General features: G+C 39.8%; 1 protein-coding gene across 1 annotated transcript in view; it reads right to left on the bottom strand.

The window, feature by feature from the left end:
- The window catches only part of LOC143295257 (exportin-2-like), a 45891-nt gene extending 26096 nt beyond the window's left edge, over positions 1–19795 (bottom strand). Inside the window, exons 1-12 of the mRNA XM_076606841.1 lie at positions 19730–19795; positions 16716–16814; positions 14647–14792; positions 13663–13764; positions 11355–11500; positions 10745–10835; positions 8382–8489; positions 7593–7685; positions 6062–6229; positions 3861–3990; positions 2576–2641; positions 1684–1793 (exon numbers count right to left, since the gene is read on the bottom strand). Of these exons, the coding sequence (XP_076462956.1) occupies positions 1684–1793; positions 2576–2641; positions 3861–3990; positions 6062–6229; positions 7593–7685; positions 8382–8489; positions 10745–10835; positions 11355–11500; positions 13663–13764; positions 14647–14792; positions 16716–16800 (1245 nt within the window). The 5' untranslated portion in view covers positions 16801–16814; positions 19730–19795. The remainder of the gene's footprint in view (positions 1–1683; positions 1794–2575; positions 2642–3860; positions 3991–6061; positions 6230–7592; positions 7686–8381; positions 8490–10744; positions 10836–11354; positions 11501–13662; positions 13765–14646; positions 14793–16715; positions 16815–19729) is intronic.
- Between the last annotated feature and the right edge of the window lie 823 nt (positions 19796–20618).

Below are 20618 nucleotides of genomic sequence, written 5' to 3'. Positions count from 1 at the left end.
TCAGGACTATAAAAAAAAAAAAAGAAGAAGAAAACAAAAAACAAAACCAAAAAAAAAAACCCCAAGAGGCAAAGCCTTCATGGCCCACATGTGATTCCTGCTGCACAACAACAACAAAATCAAAATCGCCGATGGTAGTCAAAGGTAGAGGGGGGAGATGGGCATGGGTTATCACACAGACTAATGCTCTGTGTAAGCACACATGTGAACCAAAAAAAGCATCCGGTAGTACCGGTGGTAAAGAGTGGTGTGCCTCCAGCTTGGGCTCAATGCTCGCCTTATATCAGATATTGATAGAAGCTTACAGTTGGGCCAACAGTAAAGTGAGAGTTGTATGATCAATGGGTTCTCCACTGCAATGGGAGTTCATTTAAATATTTTATTATTTTACTTGGATTTCATGTATCTTAATGTTAATGTTCTAATTTTATTGGCGTGACATATTTTATGAGCATGTATACGTTGTTTGTGTGTGTGTGAGTGTGTGTGTGTGTGTGTGTGTGTGTGTGTGTGTGTGTGTGCATTTTACTTATATATACGATTTATTCCCTTGATGTTTTTATTTATGTATTGTTGTACAATACCTTATGGTCTTAACGTGTGTGTGCGTGTGTATGCGTGTGTGTGTGTGTGTGCATGTGTGTGTGTGTGTGTGTGTGTGTGTGTGTGTGTGTGGGTGGGTGGGTGTGTGTGTGTGTGCGTGCGAGCACGCATGTCATTTTTAGTAATCTATACCCTTTTTTTGTTGGATGTTTTCATTTGTTAATATTGTTGTGCAATACCCTATTGTCTTAACATGAGTATGTGTGTGGGGGGGTTAGTATATCGTCAGCTATTGGGAATTCTTATTTGACTAGTTTTAATCTCTTATGTTGCGCATGATTTTATGCCAGTGTTTACAATGAGCCTGTGATTGCACAACTTAATTTCCATGTGGATTAATAAAGTGTTTTTGATTTGATTTGATTTGATTAGTCTTCTGCGAAGGACTATGACTTTCAAACCAGGAGGCATGTGTGCACTGGCTCTTCATGCTGTAGCCCTGGGAGCTAGATGGCGTATGAGGATCATCCTAATGCCGACTGTCCAATAACCCTCTTGGCCAAAAGAGTGGTGATTTAACTTGGGCAAAGACACTCTCCACTATAATCTAAGTCAAGCCCGGGTAGCTGGGACAGCACCTGACTTCTCTGCTGTTCTGTTGGTCAAAGTCAGATGCAACTGACTATTATACATGATGATAGTGATGATAATATGGATACTTACGTAGGCCCTATCCTTAGTCAGAGACCAAGCTCTAGGCGCACTACAAACAAGGAGTCCTTTACACAACAGGCTATCTACTTGGGTAGAGCCGACCAACACCTGCCTTTGGGCGCTTATCATTCATTTCCTGTGTCACTCAGGTTTCTGTCACGCACAAATGCATTGGGTATATCCTTGCTTCCATGAACCACCTAAAGCTGCCACAGATTACAGGATCTTCAACAAGCATATATCTGATCTTTTCCATGTGTAGACACACAAAGAGGGTTCAGACACTAGCAGGTCTGCAAATATGTCCGACCTGAGAGATCAGAAAAATCCCTATCAGATGTGCCAAAACCGGGGATCGAACACAGGAAACAGGCGAGAATCCAGCACTCTAACCATTCGAACCGCTGCACCCATTCCCCTACACACCTCCAGCAAGCCCTGGATGTAGGTGGAGAAGTTGTGGATGACAGGACCCTCGAAGGACTTGCACAGCGCCTGCACCAGGTCGCAGGCTGCACGCCGCCTCGTGTCCACATCTGCAGCATCGGACACACCCCTCAAGTCATTGCAGGGTTTGAACACACATTTGACGAAATGATTCCGAGGTTTATTTCAGTTTAGGTCGAGGCCCCTTCTGAATGGGTTACACAGACACAATACTAATAATAAACACATGCTAACTCACACACACACACATACACACACACACATACACACACATACACACCAGTCTCCCTTGATAAATGCAACAGCACCGAAAGATTGGGGAGGGAGGTTAAGCAATTCACAACAAAGTCCAAGGTATGTAATGACTCTCCTGAATCATCCTGTGACCTATCTGTTTTTTCTAATATTAAAAAAGACTCTCCTAAAGTGAACAGCATGAATGTACATCAAATGAAACACAGAAAACATAAAACTATAAAAGAAAATAATCAAAAATGAAATAAAATATTGGCAAATGTCTATCAATCACTCATTCCTTAAATTGACAATTGACAAAATATTTACTATCACTCAAAATGATTCCTTAAAAACGCACAACACCTGATCCTCCAATATCTCAGCATGAAATAAAACACTGCAAAGCTAACATCAAACACAGATTTCAAAAGAAAATATCAAAATGAATCAAAATTTAGGCAAATACTCACTCCTTGATTTTGACAAACATTTATCATTCTCTAAATGATTCCTTGAAAAAATGCACAAAACCCAATACCTGACCCTTGAAATATCTGTCAATGAATTCCTTTACTCTGATAAATATTCAATATTTCTCAAAATAATTCCTTGTAAAATGCATAAAGCACAATACCTGATCCCTCAATGTCTCGGCGGATGTATTCTTCAGGGTTGTCCTCAAACAATTCTTCATCCGCCGCTGGGGAAGGTAAAGAATATTTCTTTTCATTTTCGAGTGTTGAGGGAAAACAAGTGTGCAATAATAAAATTATAGAAAATAGAGCAAAACGATACTGCTATCTACAGGCACTGTGAAAATAACAATGATACTAATTTAAGCTCCTTAAATGCACGATATAACAGTGATGACAATAAAAGCAAACTTCATAAGTCAATCAAATGGCATAAAAATAAACAAGGATTAAACACAAATTGAAACATAGATCCATATATATATATATATATATTCATATACACCAACAGACTTGCCCTCAGCAATATACATAAGAAAATAAACAGTGATAAACAAAACCCAGTTCTAGGTCCAATCAGCAGGCCACTGTTAAACAATTTTTTTTCGGTAAAAGATGAAGTCAGATGGGGTTTTTTTGGGTTTTTTTTCAGTATTGCCTCAGCCTGTGACATTTATTATCCGCACCCATACAGAAGCAGCTGCTCCAACCGCATTGGAACAGATATGGTATTGGTGACATTGACTGAGGCATACTAATTTTCAAGACTTAAAACTTTGTGACACCCCCCTGGAAGTTAACATCAATAATAGTTCAGTTTTCAAAAATATTTTTTGAAATAATGTCTTACTTTGACATTGAGTAACTTTCCAGCCAGATATTTTCTTCTTTTTCTTTTCTTTTTGTAGGCCACTGACAGACAAAAATGCTGCCTGTATATTTTGACTAAAATCATGAAATAGGAAATGCACAACCACAGAAACAAAAAAAATCAGTTGTCAAGTAGCATATTTTCTAAACCTCCTCTGGTGTGTGACAACCAACATATCCATGCTTCCCTGTGAACTGCCGGTGCTGGCACTGCAACAGACAAACCTGGGTGTGGTTGCTATGTATAGGGTGCTTGAAGGGGGGTCGGGGGGGGGGGGGGGGGGAGGGGGCATGGACGGGGAGGGGAGGGGGCATGGATGGGGGGGGAGGGGGGGGGGACTCGTAAAAAGTGGGATGGGAGTAATCCCACTGAAAATGTTGCAGATAATGGGGCAGCACCCCACACCACACCCCCCAAAAAAAAACCCCCAAAAAACAAACCCTTAATCCTTGCACACTGCCGTAGAGCTAGTTTGAAACCCAAAACTTAGTATAACCAAACAGCTGGAGGCAGAAGAAGACCTGCCTTATGCTTCATTCATAATAAACCCCTGACAGGACTGATGTTGTTGTTACCTCTCAGCTGAATGTTGGGCACAATGACCTTCTCGCAGATGCTGGCCAGAGTGGAGGGATCCTCAAACAGGGAGCGATAGGCTGGCCGCTCGGCCACCGAGGCCAGAAACTGTATGGCATTGCTGACCAGCTGCCAACACAAAGAGCAACAATCATCGACTGTCAATGATCAATGATGATCAATCAATGATGTCACAAGAAAGAACCATTATCAATGGCTTTGCTGACCAGCAGCCAACAAGAACAAAGCAACAATCATCAATAGTGATGTCACAAGAAAGAACCATTATCTATGGCATTGCTGACCATTTGCCAACAAGAACAATGCAACAATCATCAACAATGAAGACATAGGAAAGAAACATTATAAATCATATTGTTGACCAGCTGCTAACTACAACAACCATCAACGATGGTGTCATAAGAAAGAAACATTTTTAGCGGAGGGTGTATATTTGTCGGAAGAGAAGCAAAACCTATGAACAAGAAAGGTTGTAACAAACTCTTGAATGCACCACCTAAATCACTATAAGAAGTATGAAAATACACTAACAAGTGCATTCATGTTTGTGTGTCTACGAATGTGCTCATGAATGCACACCACATGCGTAGATCAGTAAATGAGAATAATACTTTCAACAGAGACAGAGAGAAAGAGAGAAAGAGGGAGTTACTGAAAAGAGACAAGTCAAAGGAGCAGACTACTGGTGGAATGCCCCATGCAAGGTTTCCAGTATCAGGGTAAAGAAATCTTAACTTTTTTTGTCTGTTTTAAACTGTCTTTAATACTTTTACAAAAACAACAACAAACAAACACCAAAACCCCAACCCTATTGATGAAAATAAAATGAAAGAGGAATGCTGAGTCTATTAAACAACAACAACAACAACAAAAAACCAAAAACAAATGGAGAAATTTCATAAAAACTGTAGGCGGTGCAGTTTTCATGAACTTTCTCCTTTCGATGTAAAATGTCACAGATTTACGCAAAGTACTCTAGTTTCCAACAGGCAGAAGTTAGCTTGCTTTTTAAGAACCTTCTTCTTCTTCTATGTTTCTGGGTTGCAACTCCCACATTCATTCATATTCATATGAGTGGGCTTTCATGTGCACGACTACTTTCACCTCACCATGTAGACAGCCATTCTCTGTTCTCCAGGGGTGCTATTCAAGAGTAAAGCCAACCCCCCCTCCCCCCTCAGCCTCATTCCCAAGCGACCCAGATTTCAAACTAGAAAGCTTAAATCACCCTACAAAGGGTTTAGAAGGCTGCACTGATGCATTTTCACTTAGTATTACAGACCTTCCAGTTCTTATTAAGGCGCTTGCACAATAATCATCAAACACGGAAAATCTTTTCACCAAAAGTGAAGAAAATACTGACGCGTTTTTGGGTCACAATTTGGACACACGAAATGAAAACAGACACAAGCAACACACATACGCATGCATACACATACATGCATCCAGACTTACAAACACACATGCATAAACATACACACACACACAGAGGCAGAGAGAGAGAGAGAGAGAGAGAGCTGTTCATCAGAAATGAAGTAATACTGATGCAGTTTTGGATCAATAGGGATAATTGAAAAACAAAATACAATAAGACGGTCGAAGAAGACCTGTGTAGCCAATGCAAGGCAGGGAGACAGGCACTTGAAAGTAAAACCATTTAAAAAAAAGAAAAAGAATGTCAATACATATCACAGACTGAGAGACACTTGGCACTTTTTACCCCACAAAGGATGGGCGCAAAAGCCGGGTGGTTAATGTGTTGGACTTATCTGAGGGTCCTGGGTTTGAATCTCAATAACAGCACCTGGTGGATAAAGGGTGGAGATTTTTCTGATCTCCCAGGTGAACATATGTGCAGACCTGCTTGTGCCTGAACCCCCTTTGTGTGTATACCCAAGCAGAAGATCAAACATGCATGTTAAAGATCCTGAATCCATGTCAGCATTTGGTGGGTTAAGGAAACAAGAACATATCCAGCATGCACACCCCCAAAAAACGGAGTATGGCCACCTACATGGAGGGGTAAAAACGGTCATACACGTAAAAGCCCACTCATATACATACGAGTGAACGTGGGAGTTGCAGCCCACGAACAAAGACGAAGAGGAAGAAGAAAAATACCCCACAAAAGGGTGAAAATGACAAAGACCAGACGACTGCTCAGCGTGATGTCACTCACCAGATCGTACTTCACTTGCTGCCCAGTGCTGACCAGCAGGCCCCAGATGGCGGTCACGAAGCCGGGCAGGTAAGGGGCAAACTCCTCGTCGTACTTCTGGGCGTACAGTGCCACGTTGTCGCACACTTGCGACTTCACCTGCTCCAGCAAACTCGCTTCCTCCTCGTCCTTCACACAGTAGTAAATCAAATCAAAATCAAATCAAAATGGAGACTCAGAATGAGTGGCATGGGAGTAAATGCTACTGACCAACGGCACCACAGATGATGGGGCAGCAAAAGAAAAGAAAGAAAAGAAAAAAAAAAAATCAAATCAAATCACATTCCCTTAGTCCAGCCATTTCAGGACTGATCACCCGTCCCTTCTTCAAACCCAGTCACAGAGAACAAAAAAATAATGTTAAAATGGTTGATTAAAGCAATGTTATAGAACCTTTTCATTCATGTCTCCTTGAATCCATGTAAAACTCAAACCAAGTTACTTCACACAGCAAGTCCATGTGCTAACCACCCACGCCAAATACAAATGAAATGTGCAAACAAGCCATGCAAACTGTAAATGGCAAGTGCTAACAACACAAACAACAACATACAAATCTGATGATTCAAAAGTTTGACTTAAATGATATGAAAAAAACAAGTCTGTTCACTGTTTAGCATGAATGACTATATTGACATGGGTCAAGGTTCAAGGTGATAAGGTCAAATAAACTGCCTTTTTTTTTCCTTTTTTTAAATTTTTTTTTAACAAACCATTTGTCTTCAATAAACTCATAATGAGCAACTCTAGAAATTCTCATGATTTTTAGATTTCCAAGGTAAACACCACATCAAAGATATAATCTTTTGGAGTATAGAAAGCATTTTCTCTCAAAGTCCAAGACCTACTTAAACATGCAACTCGTTATTACTATATACAGAATTTCTCAGTATCAGTATCAGTATCAGTAGCTCAAGGAGGCGTCACTGCGTTCGGACAAATCCATATACGCTACACCACATCTGCCAAGCAGATGCCTGACCAGCAGCGTAACCCAACGCGCTTAGTCAGGCCTTGAGAAAGAAGAAAAAATTAAAATAAAATAAATAAAATAAAATAAAATAAAATAAAATAATAGATAAAATAGCAAAACAAAACAAAAAAAAAACAAAAAACAAAAAAAAAAAGAAAAAAAAAAGAAAGAAGAAATAAGTAAATAATTAATAAATACATAAAAGAGAACTACTACTAATAATGATATCTATAAGGCGCAAAAACTTCATGAAGTCAACTGTAAGCGAATTTCTCAGTATATTCAAAATTACTCATCCCCATACACAGATCTTCACTGAAGGTTACAAGTGCTTCATTTTTTTTTTTTTTTTTTTTTCAAGAAATAATTTCTATTCATTCATATTTCTTTCTCTTGAGCATCTTCACTGACCTGAGAAAGGACTGCTGAACACCTGAACATAGTTTCTGAAAAGAAAGTGTGGGGCTCGACTCGAAGCATTGCCTTTGTGAAAACAGCACTCAGTAATACGATACAAACCTCAGTTTTCAACAGTTTGTTGTCAGCACCAAGCAGCTGCAGGAAATTGTCCATCCACGTTTTCATGTTGTCCTCAAAATGCTCCGGGAGATCCTGTAAGTGTAATTTGCTCAGTGATGTACACACAGCGGTAATCTTGGACACAAAGAGAAAGACACTGGAAACACAATACCTGTAGTTTACACAGTGATATAGTATATACCCACCCACCCCCAGGATGACTAGATGGTCCTCGTCGATCCCGATGGACGAACCATGGAGTGTGTATACACACATACACACACACACACACACACATGGCGGTTATCTTGAAAACAAAGAGAAAGACACTGGAATAAATACCTGTAGGACCAACACAAAGAAACACGAGTTTTCTTCTTTTTTTTTTCTTTTTTTTTGTTGGGTTTCAAAAGCTCATCAGTTTGACAGCCTTACTGGTGTGAGTCATTTCAAGTTCAATTTATTATTATCCAATGATCAAAAAGACAGGAAGATAATGTTCAAAGAAAAGGAAACTGTCAACCCTTAAAAAATTCATTTGCATGCTCAACCTGTCTTTGTCACTGACACACTTTTTTTTTTTTTTTTTTTTTTTGTCTTTAAAAGTTTAGTCAAAGTATTGTTGAATCGTGTGACTGAGAGAGTCGTGTATAAAATGTATGGTGCTGGAGGAGTGTTTTACACACAGAAACTTAGTGGTGAATAAGTGAAAGGAGAGGTAGGGTGGGGCGGGGGGAGGGGGATGGTGAGAGGATGGGTGTGGAAGAACAACAAAAACCGGCATCTGACCTGAAAGTTGAGGCTGTAGAAGATCTTGCAGATGAGGAGAATGGAGCTGAAGATGACCCTCAGTGCAGTTGGATCACTGGCATGGGTTGAGGCAAGCCCCATCGTAGCCTGGACAGTACAAGGAGTAAAAAGGGATCAACAGGCATCATCGCTGTCGAAAAGAAAGAAAAGTACAACAACGCAACACGCAAAGCACAACAAAAGAATAAGGAAAGAAAACAAAAGAAATTTTAACTCATTCAGCCCTGAACCCAAGCGTTGCTCTGGCGCCAACCTTTCCTTCAATAAAAACGGTTTCCCATGTTCCTACATAGCAGTTTCAGTTTCAGTAGCTCAAGGAGGCGTCACTGCGTTCGGACAAATCCATATACGCTACACCACATCTGCCAAGCAGATGCCTGACCAGCGGCATCACCCAACGCGCTTAGTCAGGCCTTGAGAAAATAGCAATAAACTGCAAGCAAAGGGAACAGGCTGGGGAACTGTCCAAGAGAGTTTCCTCTGAAAATCAGCTGGGGTCCAGGTGCTGCCTTAGGCCCCTGGTTGGGGTGGGGCGCTGAAAACGAAATAAGTGATTTTTAAAAGGCTTTGGGGGCCTCTCCTGAAAACTAAAACAATAATTCACAGTTTCTGAAGCGTTCCAAGGTGGTCCTCTTCCTCTCTTACTTTTACAGTTTTTCACAACCATTCCCATCTTCACTTATTGACAATGTTTTCTTCATTGAAAACGTCGCCACGATTCACCTCTCTCAACACGCTTGCTGACTGAAAATTACAAGATGGCAGCTAAAGCAAAGTGACATCACGGTATAGTTGGTAAAACTGAACTGGACTCAAAACGAAAAACTGAACTGGGCTTGACATGGACTGGACGAAATAAAATGTACTTGTTTTTTGTTGTTGTTTTTTTTCCCCCATCTGAAAATTGTTTTTCCCTCTGAAATCAACTGATCTTCTGCTGAAAATAGCAGATCCACTGAGATTTCCCCAGCCTAGGGAACTAACTTTTACAGTTTCCAGTTGTGTCCACACATGTAAATTGATTACAGTATTATATTTCCTGCAGTTTTCCCCATCCACATGGCAGGGAAGCTTGCTGAAGCTGTAAACTCCCCAGGGTTGATAGGGTTAAAGCACACACTCTGAACCTTTTCAGAGGACAAGATGAAACAGATTCTACTTCACCAACTCTTTCTTGCCGTCAGATTTTATATATTCGAGCCTTTGTGAAATGCATCAAGTACTGGATAAAGCTAACTCAGCTCCCTATAAACAGACTATGCAGACAGGCATATGACATGTTACTCCAGCAAGCTGAGTTAGGTAACCGTAACTGGGTGGGCAATGTTAAGCAAGTTCTTACAGTAAACGGGTTTGGTATTGTATGGCATAGTCAGGGAGTTGGGGATGAAAGAGGATTTATTTTGGAATTTAAAGATCGTTTAGTATCTTGTTATAAACAAAACTGGCACTCCAAGATAAAAGATCGTATAAAGTATTCTTGGTTCCATTCCTTCAAAAGTATATTACAACCAGATAAATTCTTGATAATAGTTCCTAACAAATGGCATTATGTTAGCAAAATTTAGAAACAGAACCTTAGGTTTAAAAGCAAACAGATGGTTTGATTTGGGAGGTATTGGGGATAATTTGTGCATGGTGTGTATGGATGGTGTGAGAGAAGATGAAGATCATTTCCTATTTCATTGCAAAGCTTATCAAGATATTAGGGCAAAGAATCAACTTTTACATGTGGCCAGCTGAGAGAAGGCAAACCGTGCAGAGATTGTTATCCTATGATAATGGTGGTGAAGTTCTAATTTCACTCGCCAGGTATGTTGCACAGGCTATTAACATCCGAAAAAGAAAAATGGTTGGTTAGAATATGTAGTAATTATATCTATGAATAATGTATTTCATTTGTATGCACTTGATGGTCAAGTTGAATATGAACAGTTTCTAATATTTGTTGTTGTGGTTGTCAATTAGGCTAAATGGTAGAGGTTGATGATAGAGTGTGGTTGAAGATGGTGTATGTGTGCTTGTATTGGGCACATGCATCTATAAACAATTAACTCACATTGTTCTAAAAAAGCTTATTGACAATAACTGTTTTATTGACTGTTCATAGTTTGTTTTCTTTCATTCAATACACAATGGTGCAATTGAGAATTATATCCCCTTGACATAAGGGCTGAAGATAGGCCGATGTCAATAAATGATGTCTGAAGTGTCTTGCCGTCAGATTCCCCCCCCCCACCCCCAATACAAATGTTTGTACACATGTGTCAGCAATCCCCAAGGAGATATAAATTTTCCTTTTTCTTCAAAACCCAGCATGGGTCAGTCACAGTGGCACTCACCTTGAAGAGCTCTGTGAAGTGGGATGCAAAATTGTCCAGAACAAACTTGATTTCTTCCCACAGCTCTTGGGACTTGAACTCGTGTCGATACCTGAGTATTGTGAATATATACATATAATATGCAGAATCTACATACAAACACACAAAGATATACACACATACATTTCACACACACACACACACACACCACACACATCCTTTAGCTATGTTACATGTTTGTGTGTGTGTGTGTGTGTGGATGGCTATGTATGTGTATGGTGTTAGCAAAAAGTGCAATAAGTGACAACTGTCAATTACTGTGTCAAAGGAGAGTGTACAGTATCATGCAATAGTATGTGCTACATCAAAATGATTAGTTATTATCATTATTATTTCCTTAACCAAAAACTAAAAAGAAAATCAAGTATAACTGTTCATTATGCAAACAGGTGTTAGTTGCAAACTTAACAGATATCTGTTCCCTGTCCCAATTTCAGGCATAAAAGCAACACTAAGACAAATTAGAAAAAGCATACTTCTTTCTCTAGGGAAATGACAGAACAATGGTCCTGGCCATTATTATAATCCTTGTAGTATACACATGTATGAAGGTGATCAGACTGGGGCCTACCTTTTGAAGATAGAATGCGCAGTTCTTAGGACACCATTAATCACATGGAATTCTCCTGTCTGGAACTTGCTGACCATCTCGGATATCAGGTCTGGCCATTTGGCAGGGAAGTCTTCACGTCCGATGATGCTGATAGCATCGCTCAGCTGAACACAAACAGTTCAAAACACCTTGACTCATTACAAAGAACCAAATTGTGATATATTTAACACAGATCACTTAGCTAAACACAGACAGCTGAAAATAGTTCAAATAAAAGATTTCATTTTATCATGATCCAAGAGATTTTCCTGTGGAAGCAGATTTTTTTTTGTTTTTTTGTAATGGTTAAATATGTTTCAATTTGTTTTCAAGGCGTCATTTCATGGTTTGGATAATGCTCTGCCTCTGAGTGTGTGTGTATCTTGGTGTGTGTGTGTGTGTGTGTGTATGTGTGTAAGCATGTGTCTGTATAAATATATGTGAATGTGCACGCTTGTGTGCGATCACACAGGAAGTGACAGAAACAGAATAAGAGAGGACAAGGTTAATGAAAGAGAGAGAGAGAGAGAGAGAGAGAGAGAGAGAGAGAGAGAGAGAGAGAGAGAGAGAAAATGTGCATGCATAAATGCATGTTTTATGATGGAATGTGTGTGCTAGGTGCGAACACTTGCATGGTCAGCTGTGTGTGCGTTCGTACATGAATTTGTGCATGTGTGCGTAAAAAAACAAACATATTTAACAGTCAGCAGAAAAACAACAACACGATAACGTTAAAACCTTCCCCTGGCAGAAAGATGCATGGAAGCTATTTTAGCCACATGTTTAGGTACAAGGCCCATGTACCTGATTCGGTGCAAGTTCAGGACTCTTCAACATCAGCCCTGTGATATGCTGTTTGACATACATGATTGTGTACACGTTAAAGATGCTTCAATATCTGTCCTATGACGCGCTGTTTGACATACCTGTTTGTGTACACGTTAAAGATGCTTCACTATCTGCCCTGTGACGTGCTGTTTGACATACCTGATTGTGTACACGTTAAAGACGCTTCAATATCTGCCCTATGACGTGCTGTTTGACATACCTGTTTGTGTACACGTTAAAGACGCTTCACTATCTGCCCTGTGACGTGCTGTTTGACATACCTGATTGTGTACACGTTAAAGACGCTTCAAGTTCAACATGTGCCTTATTGTGTGCTCTTGGACATAACTGATTCTGTACACGTTAAAGACTCTTCAACATGAGCCTCTGATGTGCTGTTCGACATACCTGGTTGTGTACACGTTAAAGACACTTCAAAATCAACCCTTTGACATGCTGTTTGACATACCTGATTGTGTACAACGTTAAAGACGTTTCACCATCAACCCTGTGACATGCTGTTTGACATACCTGATTGTGTACTGTTAAAGATGCTTCAACATCAGGCTATGACATGTTGTTTGACATACCTGTTTGTGTACACGTTAAAGACGCTTAAACATCAGCCCTATGACATGCTGTTCAACATACCTGATTGTGCACACATTAAAGACGCTTCAACATCAACCCTATGGTGTGCTGTTTGACATACTTGATTCTGTACACTTTATCTCACTAAGTACTGCCAGTTAGCTCCCCTGACTTTCTCCATGGACAACTCATTTGTATGGGTAAGAAATAAAATCAGCAATAAACAAATGTTAGAATCAAAGAACTGAAAACTTCAAAACTGACCAGTCAGATAACAAGTTAACTGGGGACAAAATATATAACTTCCTCCATTCTTATGCTATCATACAGTGAGATGATGGAAGCATCCATATTTTTTGTTCAGAATTTGCACACACTGATGACTGGTAAACGAATCCAGGAAAGCACAAACAGTTTGAAACAGATTAAATTCAGAACGTTATACAGCCACAACTGAGCCCGTTCGTCTAATTCTGTTGTGTGCCTTGTGACTGGGACGAAACTGGGTCAGACACCACTGCTGACACGCACTGTTCACGAGAACCAGTCACCGCGAAAATAACTTTCCTGCTTGCGAGCACAGCAACACACTCTGCATTTATTGGTTGCAGTGGAGAGTGGAAAGGTCAGTTAGGTTATTCTTAACTCATAACGTCATTATGGAAATTAGGTGCCTTCCAAAAATTCAAAACTCTCTAAGGGCCCCGATCAGGGCCCATTGTCTGAAATGGCTGTAAACAGTAGGGCTCCAGTCAAGGTCTTTTGTCCGGAGTACGTCAAAGAAACAGCCCTATGGTGTGCTCCCGGAGATACCTAATTCAGCACGTGTTCAGGGCTTTTCAGCTCTATGGTGTGCCGCTGGACATACCTGATTCTGTACAAGCTCAGGACTCTTCAACATCAGCCCTATGATGTGCTGCTTGATGGCCACCCTGTCTGCAGAATGGATCTTGTCCGCCTCTCCTTCAACCTGGGCACATACATACACACACAGACGTATATATGCATATACACACACATACACACACGCGCACAAACACAACCATACACTCACACAAACATATGCACAAACACAAAAGTATAATGACATACTCACACACACATACGCACACACACACACAAACACATGCACAGAAAGGTTGACAGACCAAATAAAATGCTCCATATATAATAATCACTTTCAGCTCCTCACACAGAAGAAAATAAAGACTGAAAACAACTTCTGGGTCAGCCCATCCAGAGTTGAAGACAAGCATGCTCTTATAGTTATTGGTCTCAACCCTCGCCATGCACAAAGGGCAGTTCTGTATGTATTGCTTTGTGGCGACAATGCAAAACAATCCCATAACGAAGTTTCTGACTATTGTCATGTTTATATTGTTTTATTCATGCGGATGTTTTTTTTCAATGCCACTGTCTTAGTCTTGTGTCACAACAATACTTTTGATGTCTTCATGGAAATGACATTGCACTACATCGGAACTTTTCCTGTATCATGAATAGAACTGTCATCAAAACTGTTTTTGTAGGGAGAAAACTTTCTATAGCACGAGATAAAGGGAGGTCACCTATCCAATTCAACAAAGACAAAAGGATTACATCTCCAGAGAGACAGACAGACAGAGACAGCAAATTAGAAAGAGATACACACAGACAGACAGATAGACAAACTGACAAACTGACAGCTAGATATAGAGATGGACAGACTCTGAGACGGACAGAGACAGCAAGCTAGAGAGATGCAGACAAAAACAGCATGCTTCAGACAGACACACAGAGACAGTGACCTAGTGAGAGAGAGCGAGAGAGAGCGAGCAAATAAACATTTTGTTTCCCACCCAGCAGTCCTTACCACACGCCAGTTGCGCTTGACAAAGTTCTTGAATGCGATGGCGCCAGAGACACGGATGTGAGCTGCCACTTCTCCCTTGTCCATCAGATGCAGCAGCAGCAGACTGTAGTTCTGGTTCTGTTCCACGGATTCTAGAAACTTCTCCGCTGTCAACAAGCACAATGGTATGGTCAATCTTTTTCTTTTAAAACTATATAGTTTAGAGAGACAGACAGGGAGAGAGAGAGAGGGGGGAGAGAGAGAGAAAGGGGGAGAGGGAGAGGGAGAGAGAGAGGGAGAGAGAGAGAGAGAGAGAGAGAGAGAGAGAGAGAGAGAGAGATATTATTTGCCAATTACTTGAACATATTTTTTTCAGTCACAGAGCTCCCTTTTCTTCTCTTATTTGTTAGGGGGAAAACACACAAACTTACATGTACCATAATTCTAAACTTTCAGACTTAGCAACGGATGGCCAGAAGCTGACAATCCAGATTGTAACAATTCACAAATACATGTATGCATGCCTGTAGACCCCAAAATCTTACCACCTTGAACAGATCATATTAAAAAAAAAATTGGGAACAAAGTGAAAATTTCAACAGCAAAAATTTTGGGAACACATCATATTCTTCTTTTTTGACACAACGCGGTGATGACAATTATCAGTTACCAGTACTGATGGAAACTTCACACGCACTTGCACAAACTAAGTTTTCCCTTATCTGTCCTTAAACAATGTAAATTTATGCCATTCACTGTATTCTTTCCTGAAGATCTCGCAGCATCAATTTCGCTGCAAAGACCCTATTTCAGAACTTCTTGAATAGCTTCCAAAGTGAGGCTGCTTGGCATGAATTTCATCAAATTTAAAAAGAAAAAGAAAAAGAAACAAAGAAAAAAGAAAAGAAAAGAACACAACTGTTTGCTTCAGAAAGTACCTTGCAAAATGCTGATAACTGCTGTCTGCATAGGATGAGTGAGTGCAGATGGTACTTCATGGCAGTTTAAAGACAAGACCTCAACATTTTTCTTTTTTTTCCCCCCCCAAAACCCCCACTTCTTACTCATACTGAAATCAAACATGTAACTTTTGTAATGAGAATTTCTGTGTCATCTGGACGAATGAAGCACAATTTTACCCAGTGCAAATACCAAAACTTTGACAAACATACCCAAGTGTAAAGTAACACTTTTGAATGGACAATACAATATACAGTGTAGTAAACTTTGGACACCAAAGAGCCACAAGCAGAATTACTGGCAAGCTAGTTTGAGCTTAAGAGTGTGTAACGAGAAATTTTGATTCTGAACACACAACAGAGTTCAGTCTAGATTACACACAAAAAAAACAACAACAAAAAACAAAAACAAAAAAAGAAAAGAAAAAAGTGATGTTCATTAATGGAAAAGGTAATAATGGGTTTTGGACTTAAGAGGAAGAGAAATATGGTGAAGTAGTCACTGAATTTTTTAAAGAGGGAAGAATGGCATCATCCATGAGATACTGTAAGATTTTAAACTAAAGTGCTTCAGATTAGACTCAGAGGCAACTGTTTGCATCCAGGGGAAATCTGTGGAATACTGCTGCTTGTGACTTGGGAGAAAATTGCTCTGAATGCTTTAGCTGATGCTTTTTGTCTTATTATATAACAGTTTCAGCTTCTCAAGGAGGCGTCACTGCGTTTGGACAAATCCATATATGCTACACCACATCTGCTAGGCAGACGCCTGACAGCAGCATAACCTGACGCACTTGTCAGGCTTTGAGTGCATGCTTATGTATTTGTGTACCTATCAGAGTGGATTTCTTTTTACATTTGCCAGAGGACAACACTCTCGTTGCCATGGGTTCTTTTTAAGTGCTCCAAGTGTGTGATGAACATGGGGCCTCAGTTTATCGCCTCAACAGAAAGACTAGATGCTCAATCTGATTTTCCAGTCGAACGAGAAAAAGGGTGAGAGTGGGGTTTGAACCTACACCCTCACGGACTCTCTGTATCAGCAGCTGAGCGTCTTAACCATTCTGCCACCCTCCTCCTAAAATATAACAATGTAACTCTAAGGAAAACAATGTGGCAAGAGCCCCATACCTGGTTTCCGGACCTCTGGATCAGGAAACATGGTTTTTTCCAGATAACCAGCAAGGGTTTGTAGATTTCCATCTGTGATTTCCATGGTTCAAAAATAACCTGGAAAAACAAACAAAAAAAAAAAAAGGTCTTTACTCTTATACACATTAAACAGTTTCATTCAAAGTTTCTAAAAATTCCATTTCATTATCTGACAATTTGGGAAGGGGAGTATTAGACAAAACAGAAGTGTAGGAAACATGCATGTGTGTGTTTGAGTGTGTGTGTGTGTGTGTGTGTGTGTGTGTGTGTGTGTGTGTGTGTGTGTGTGTGTGTGTGTGTGTGTGTGTGTGTGACTCATTGTGTGTACACTTTTGTAATTTACTATATGTAGCCACTGTGTATGTGAGAGCGTTCAAATGTCTTTGTGTGTGTTTACAATGTCCAAAAAATTCAAAGTAACTATTTTAGATGTGACTGAAAACGTACTCCAAAGGAGAAAGCTTATTCCAGTTACTGTCTGGTGGATCAGACACACCATCTTGAGAAGGTCAATCACATTTTCATCCAGGACCCATGCTGCAGTTTTTATTATCAACTCTGGGAGGGTGACAAATCGAAATTCATGAACGATTGTATTTGATATTTCAAACTTCTCTTTTGGTTGCCTCATCTTCAACATGGTTTCAGTGGCATGGCAAGTCCATGTTGATCTCCTGTACCCAACCATGCCCAGGCTTCAGTTTCAGCATAAACAGTGTGCAGGTAACTATTCATGTTTGATTGTCATGAGGCCACACAACAGAGGAGATCTTGCACTGCTGCTGAGTCACTTTCTTGGTGTACAGAAATACTCCATTATGATTCAAGTTTTCACTATATATATACAAAGTAACACCACTGACACTGATCACTAAATCATGGAGACAAAATGAGTGAGTGCCTTCGCCAGACAAAGTAGATACCACTGATATGCTAAAATCACTTGATCATGGAGCCTGATTTTGTGCCTTCCACTGAGCCAAACCAAGTAGAGAAAATCACCACATACATGTCAACAGTTTCCATGAACCTGCAAACACTGACAACATTGACTAAAGCTCACCACTGACATGGAGGTGCAAACGAACTGTAAATCATCGATAGAACAGGGCAGTACAGATCACTGAGTCCGAAACATTTTTTTCTACAGCAATTTGATAATGAATATAAAGATCTTGGCGTGGTTCTTGCCTGCAGAGGTCCATTCAGGCTTGTGACTTAGTGACAAGACTAGTATAAATTTCAGTCTCTACACTTCTTTTCAAATGATATATCCAGACGTGAGTCTGGTATGAGAGATACATCATACAGGCACTGCAATATTGGTCAGGACATTTAATCATATATGAAGTGGATGACACAACTGTGTGGTTCCAACTTCCAGTAATCCACTTTAGCATATATACAACTGTGGATTCATGCTGCCCACAGGCAAACCCCCCCCCAAAAAAAACAACAACAACGTAAAACAAACAAAACAAACAAAAACAACAAAAACAAAAAAAAAAGCAACAATATGCCTCTGATTGGGTTTGAATGCACTACCTCTGTAAGTCTACAACAATTTCAGAATTTGTCATGTGATGTGGTTGTTTCAAACTTTTCAGTGACATCCCTTCATAGAAAAGACTGAGATAAAGTTAACAAACTTGTTATGAAGGAGATTAATCAAACATTGCCTTCCTCAGTTCCTGTGTTTCGTATAACTAGAAAATATAGACTATACAGACCATGGATGAAGCCAGAAGATGTACACAGTCAGTTCTCAACCATACTCAATCTGTCACTAGCTCATTAAGTTTCTCAATCATGATTTTCTTCTTTTTTTTCTCTTCTTCTTCTTTTCCTTTTAAGAGATCAAAATCCTGCCTTTCAGTCCAAGCTAAATTGTGATGTTTAAATTTTTTTTTTTTTTTTTAATTAAAAAAACAACAACTTTTACCGAATAAGGAGGGAATCTCAAACCTTGCTCCTAATGTTCTTGCCCCTAATCTAAATGTAGTACAACTGCAATCACTGTATTTAAATACTGATGAAATTTATAATATATACAATCCAGCGTTTTTACATTGCCTTTTGACACCAAACCCCCACCACAAAATCTGTAAATTTATACACTCAATATGTACGATATATCCAATTATATATCTATATCTTTTATGACTGTCAGTCGTGTTTGACAATGACCATAAGAACAGCAGATGAGGTAAGTGCTGTCCCAACTATCTGGGCTAGAATTTGATTATAGTGGAGAGTGTCTTGCCCAAGTTACATCCCCACTGTCTCATCCAAGAGGATTTTATCACAGTCAGTGTTGGAATGTTTCCCAAAGGCCAACTAGCCCCCAAGGCTGCAGCACTAAGAGCCAGTGCCTCCTAGTTTGAGATTCATAGTCCTTCACAAAAGACTAAGCTGTAAAAGATTTCCCATTGCAATGGAGAAACCATTGATATTCAGTTCTTACTTTGCTGTTGGCCCAACTGTAAACTTATGTCAGTATATGATAGCTCATACATACTGGCCATATCTAAGCCTACAGATATATACAGGCAGATAAGACTTTAGTAAGATCACTCCAAGGCAACACTATTCGTAGCAGAATGGTATTTTTTCCCCAAAATTTTCTTTTTTTAAAATTTCAAACGTCTAGAAAATGATATAAAAATATTGAGTTTTGCTTTTACATATATTATCACCTCGTATCATTTTGAATTAAGTAAAAGTTGACTTTCTTTGGTATCAAGGGAAACAATGTCATGTTCTAAAAATAATCTTATATTACTAATAGGACCTTTGAATTAAATATCAGGAGCAGAATAACGTGTGCGATGAGCGTGCGCGCGAGGCGAGTTCCAATCTCGACAACTTTCTCTCCGAGTTCGACTCCATGTCTGACGCATGATCTACATGTTGTCAAAAATGTGACTTACATCCAGTTCAAATATGGAACGATATTTCAGTTTATCACAAATCAAAGGACGTGAAATACTTACAACAAAGCGTGACTTCGATCGTTCAAAATCAGACAGGAGTGTACGGCAAGGGCAATTACTCTAAACAAACGTGAACCGATGGGTTAAAGGCCGTACTCCACAGTTGATAATCACGCGCGCGCACACACACACACACACTCGACAACACCTGATTCAGTAGTATTTGTAGGAGGAGGAGGAGAAAGAAGAAGAGGAGGAGGATTGGGACAAGGCAAGCTTTAAAACAGTCCCTTGTTTCATAACATATTTTGGTAGAAATTGTGGTCAAGGTTCGACGCTTCATTGGTATCAGCATACCGTCGAACTTTCCAAAGATGGATTAAAATTTCATAGAATTGTCCAGTTGATTAATGAATGCATTAGTGGATGGTGCTTGTTTTAGATGAGATGGCAGTTGATTCCATATATTAGTAACTCAATTACTGAACCAAAGCCGCTTTATTGGCGGGTTAGTATTTGAACTTTGTACAAACATTTTTCCCGGCACAGTATTTCTTGTGGAACTGTGGTGAGGTACAAAGAAAAGCTGACCCCAAAGACACATCAACATGGGCGTTGATAAGTTTCCCATGCAGTGTCTCAATGAGATCACCACGTATCCTTCTACCCTTGAGTGAAAACAATTTTAAATAACCGAGTTTTTCGATCACAATACAAGTCACGTGCCTACACTCGTGAGCTTTGTGGCTGCTCTCTGCATTCTCTCAATTACAATTGATTGTCACTTCAGACAGTCACACACACACACACACACACACACACACACACACACACACACACACACACACATTATTTCCATCAGGATCAGGATCAATACATTGCAGGATTAAACCAGTTTGATCATCGTCGCTCTCTCTCCTCAGCCTGCACGCACATCACAGTCAAGTAA

Source organism: Babylonia areolata, chromosome 20, assembly GCF_041734735.1.
Source record: "Babylonia areolata isolate BAREFJ2019XMU chromosome 20, ASM4173473v1, whole genome shotgun sequence".
NCBI classification, from domain to species: domain Eukaryota; kingdom Metazoa; phylum Mollusca; class Gastropoda; order Neogastropoda; family Buccinidae; genus Babylonia; species Babylonia areolata.
The sequence above is the reverse complement of the archived record's forward strand: the minus strand, read 5'-3'. Positions and strand labels throughout refer to the sequence as shown.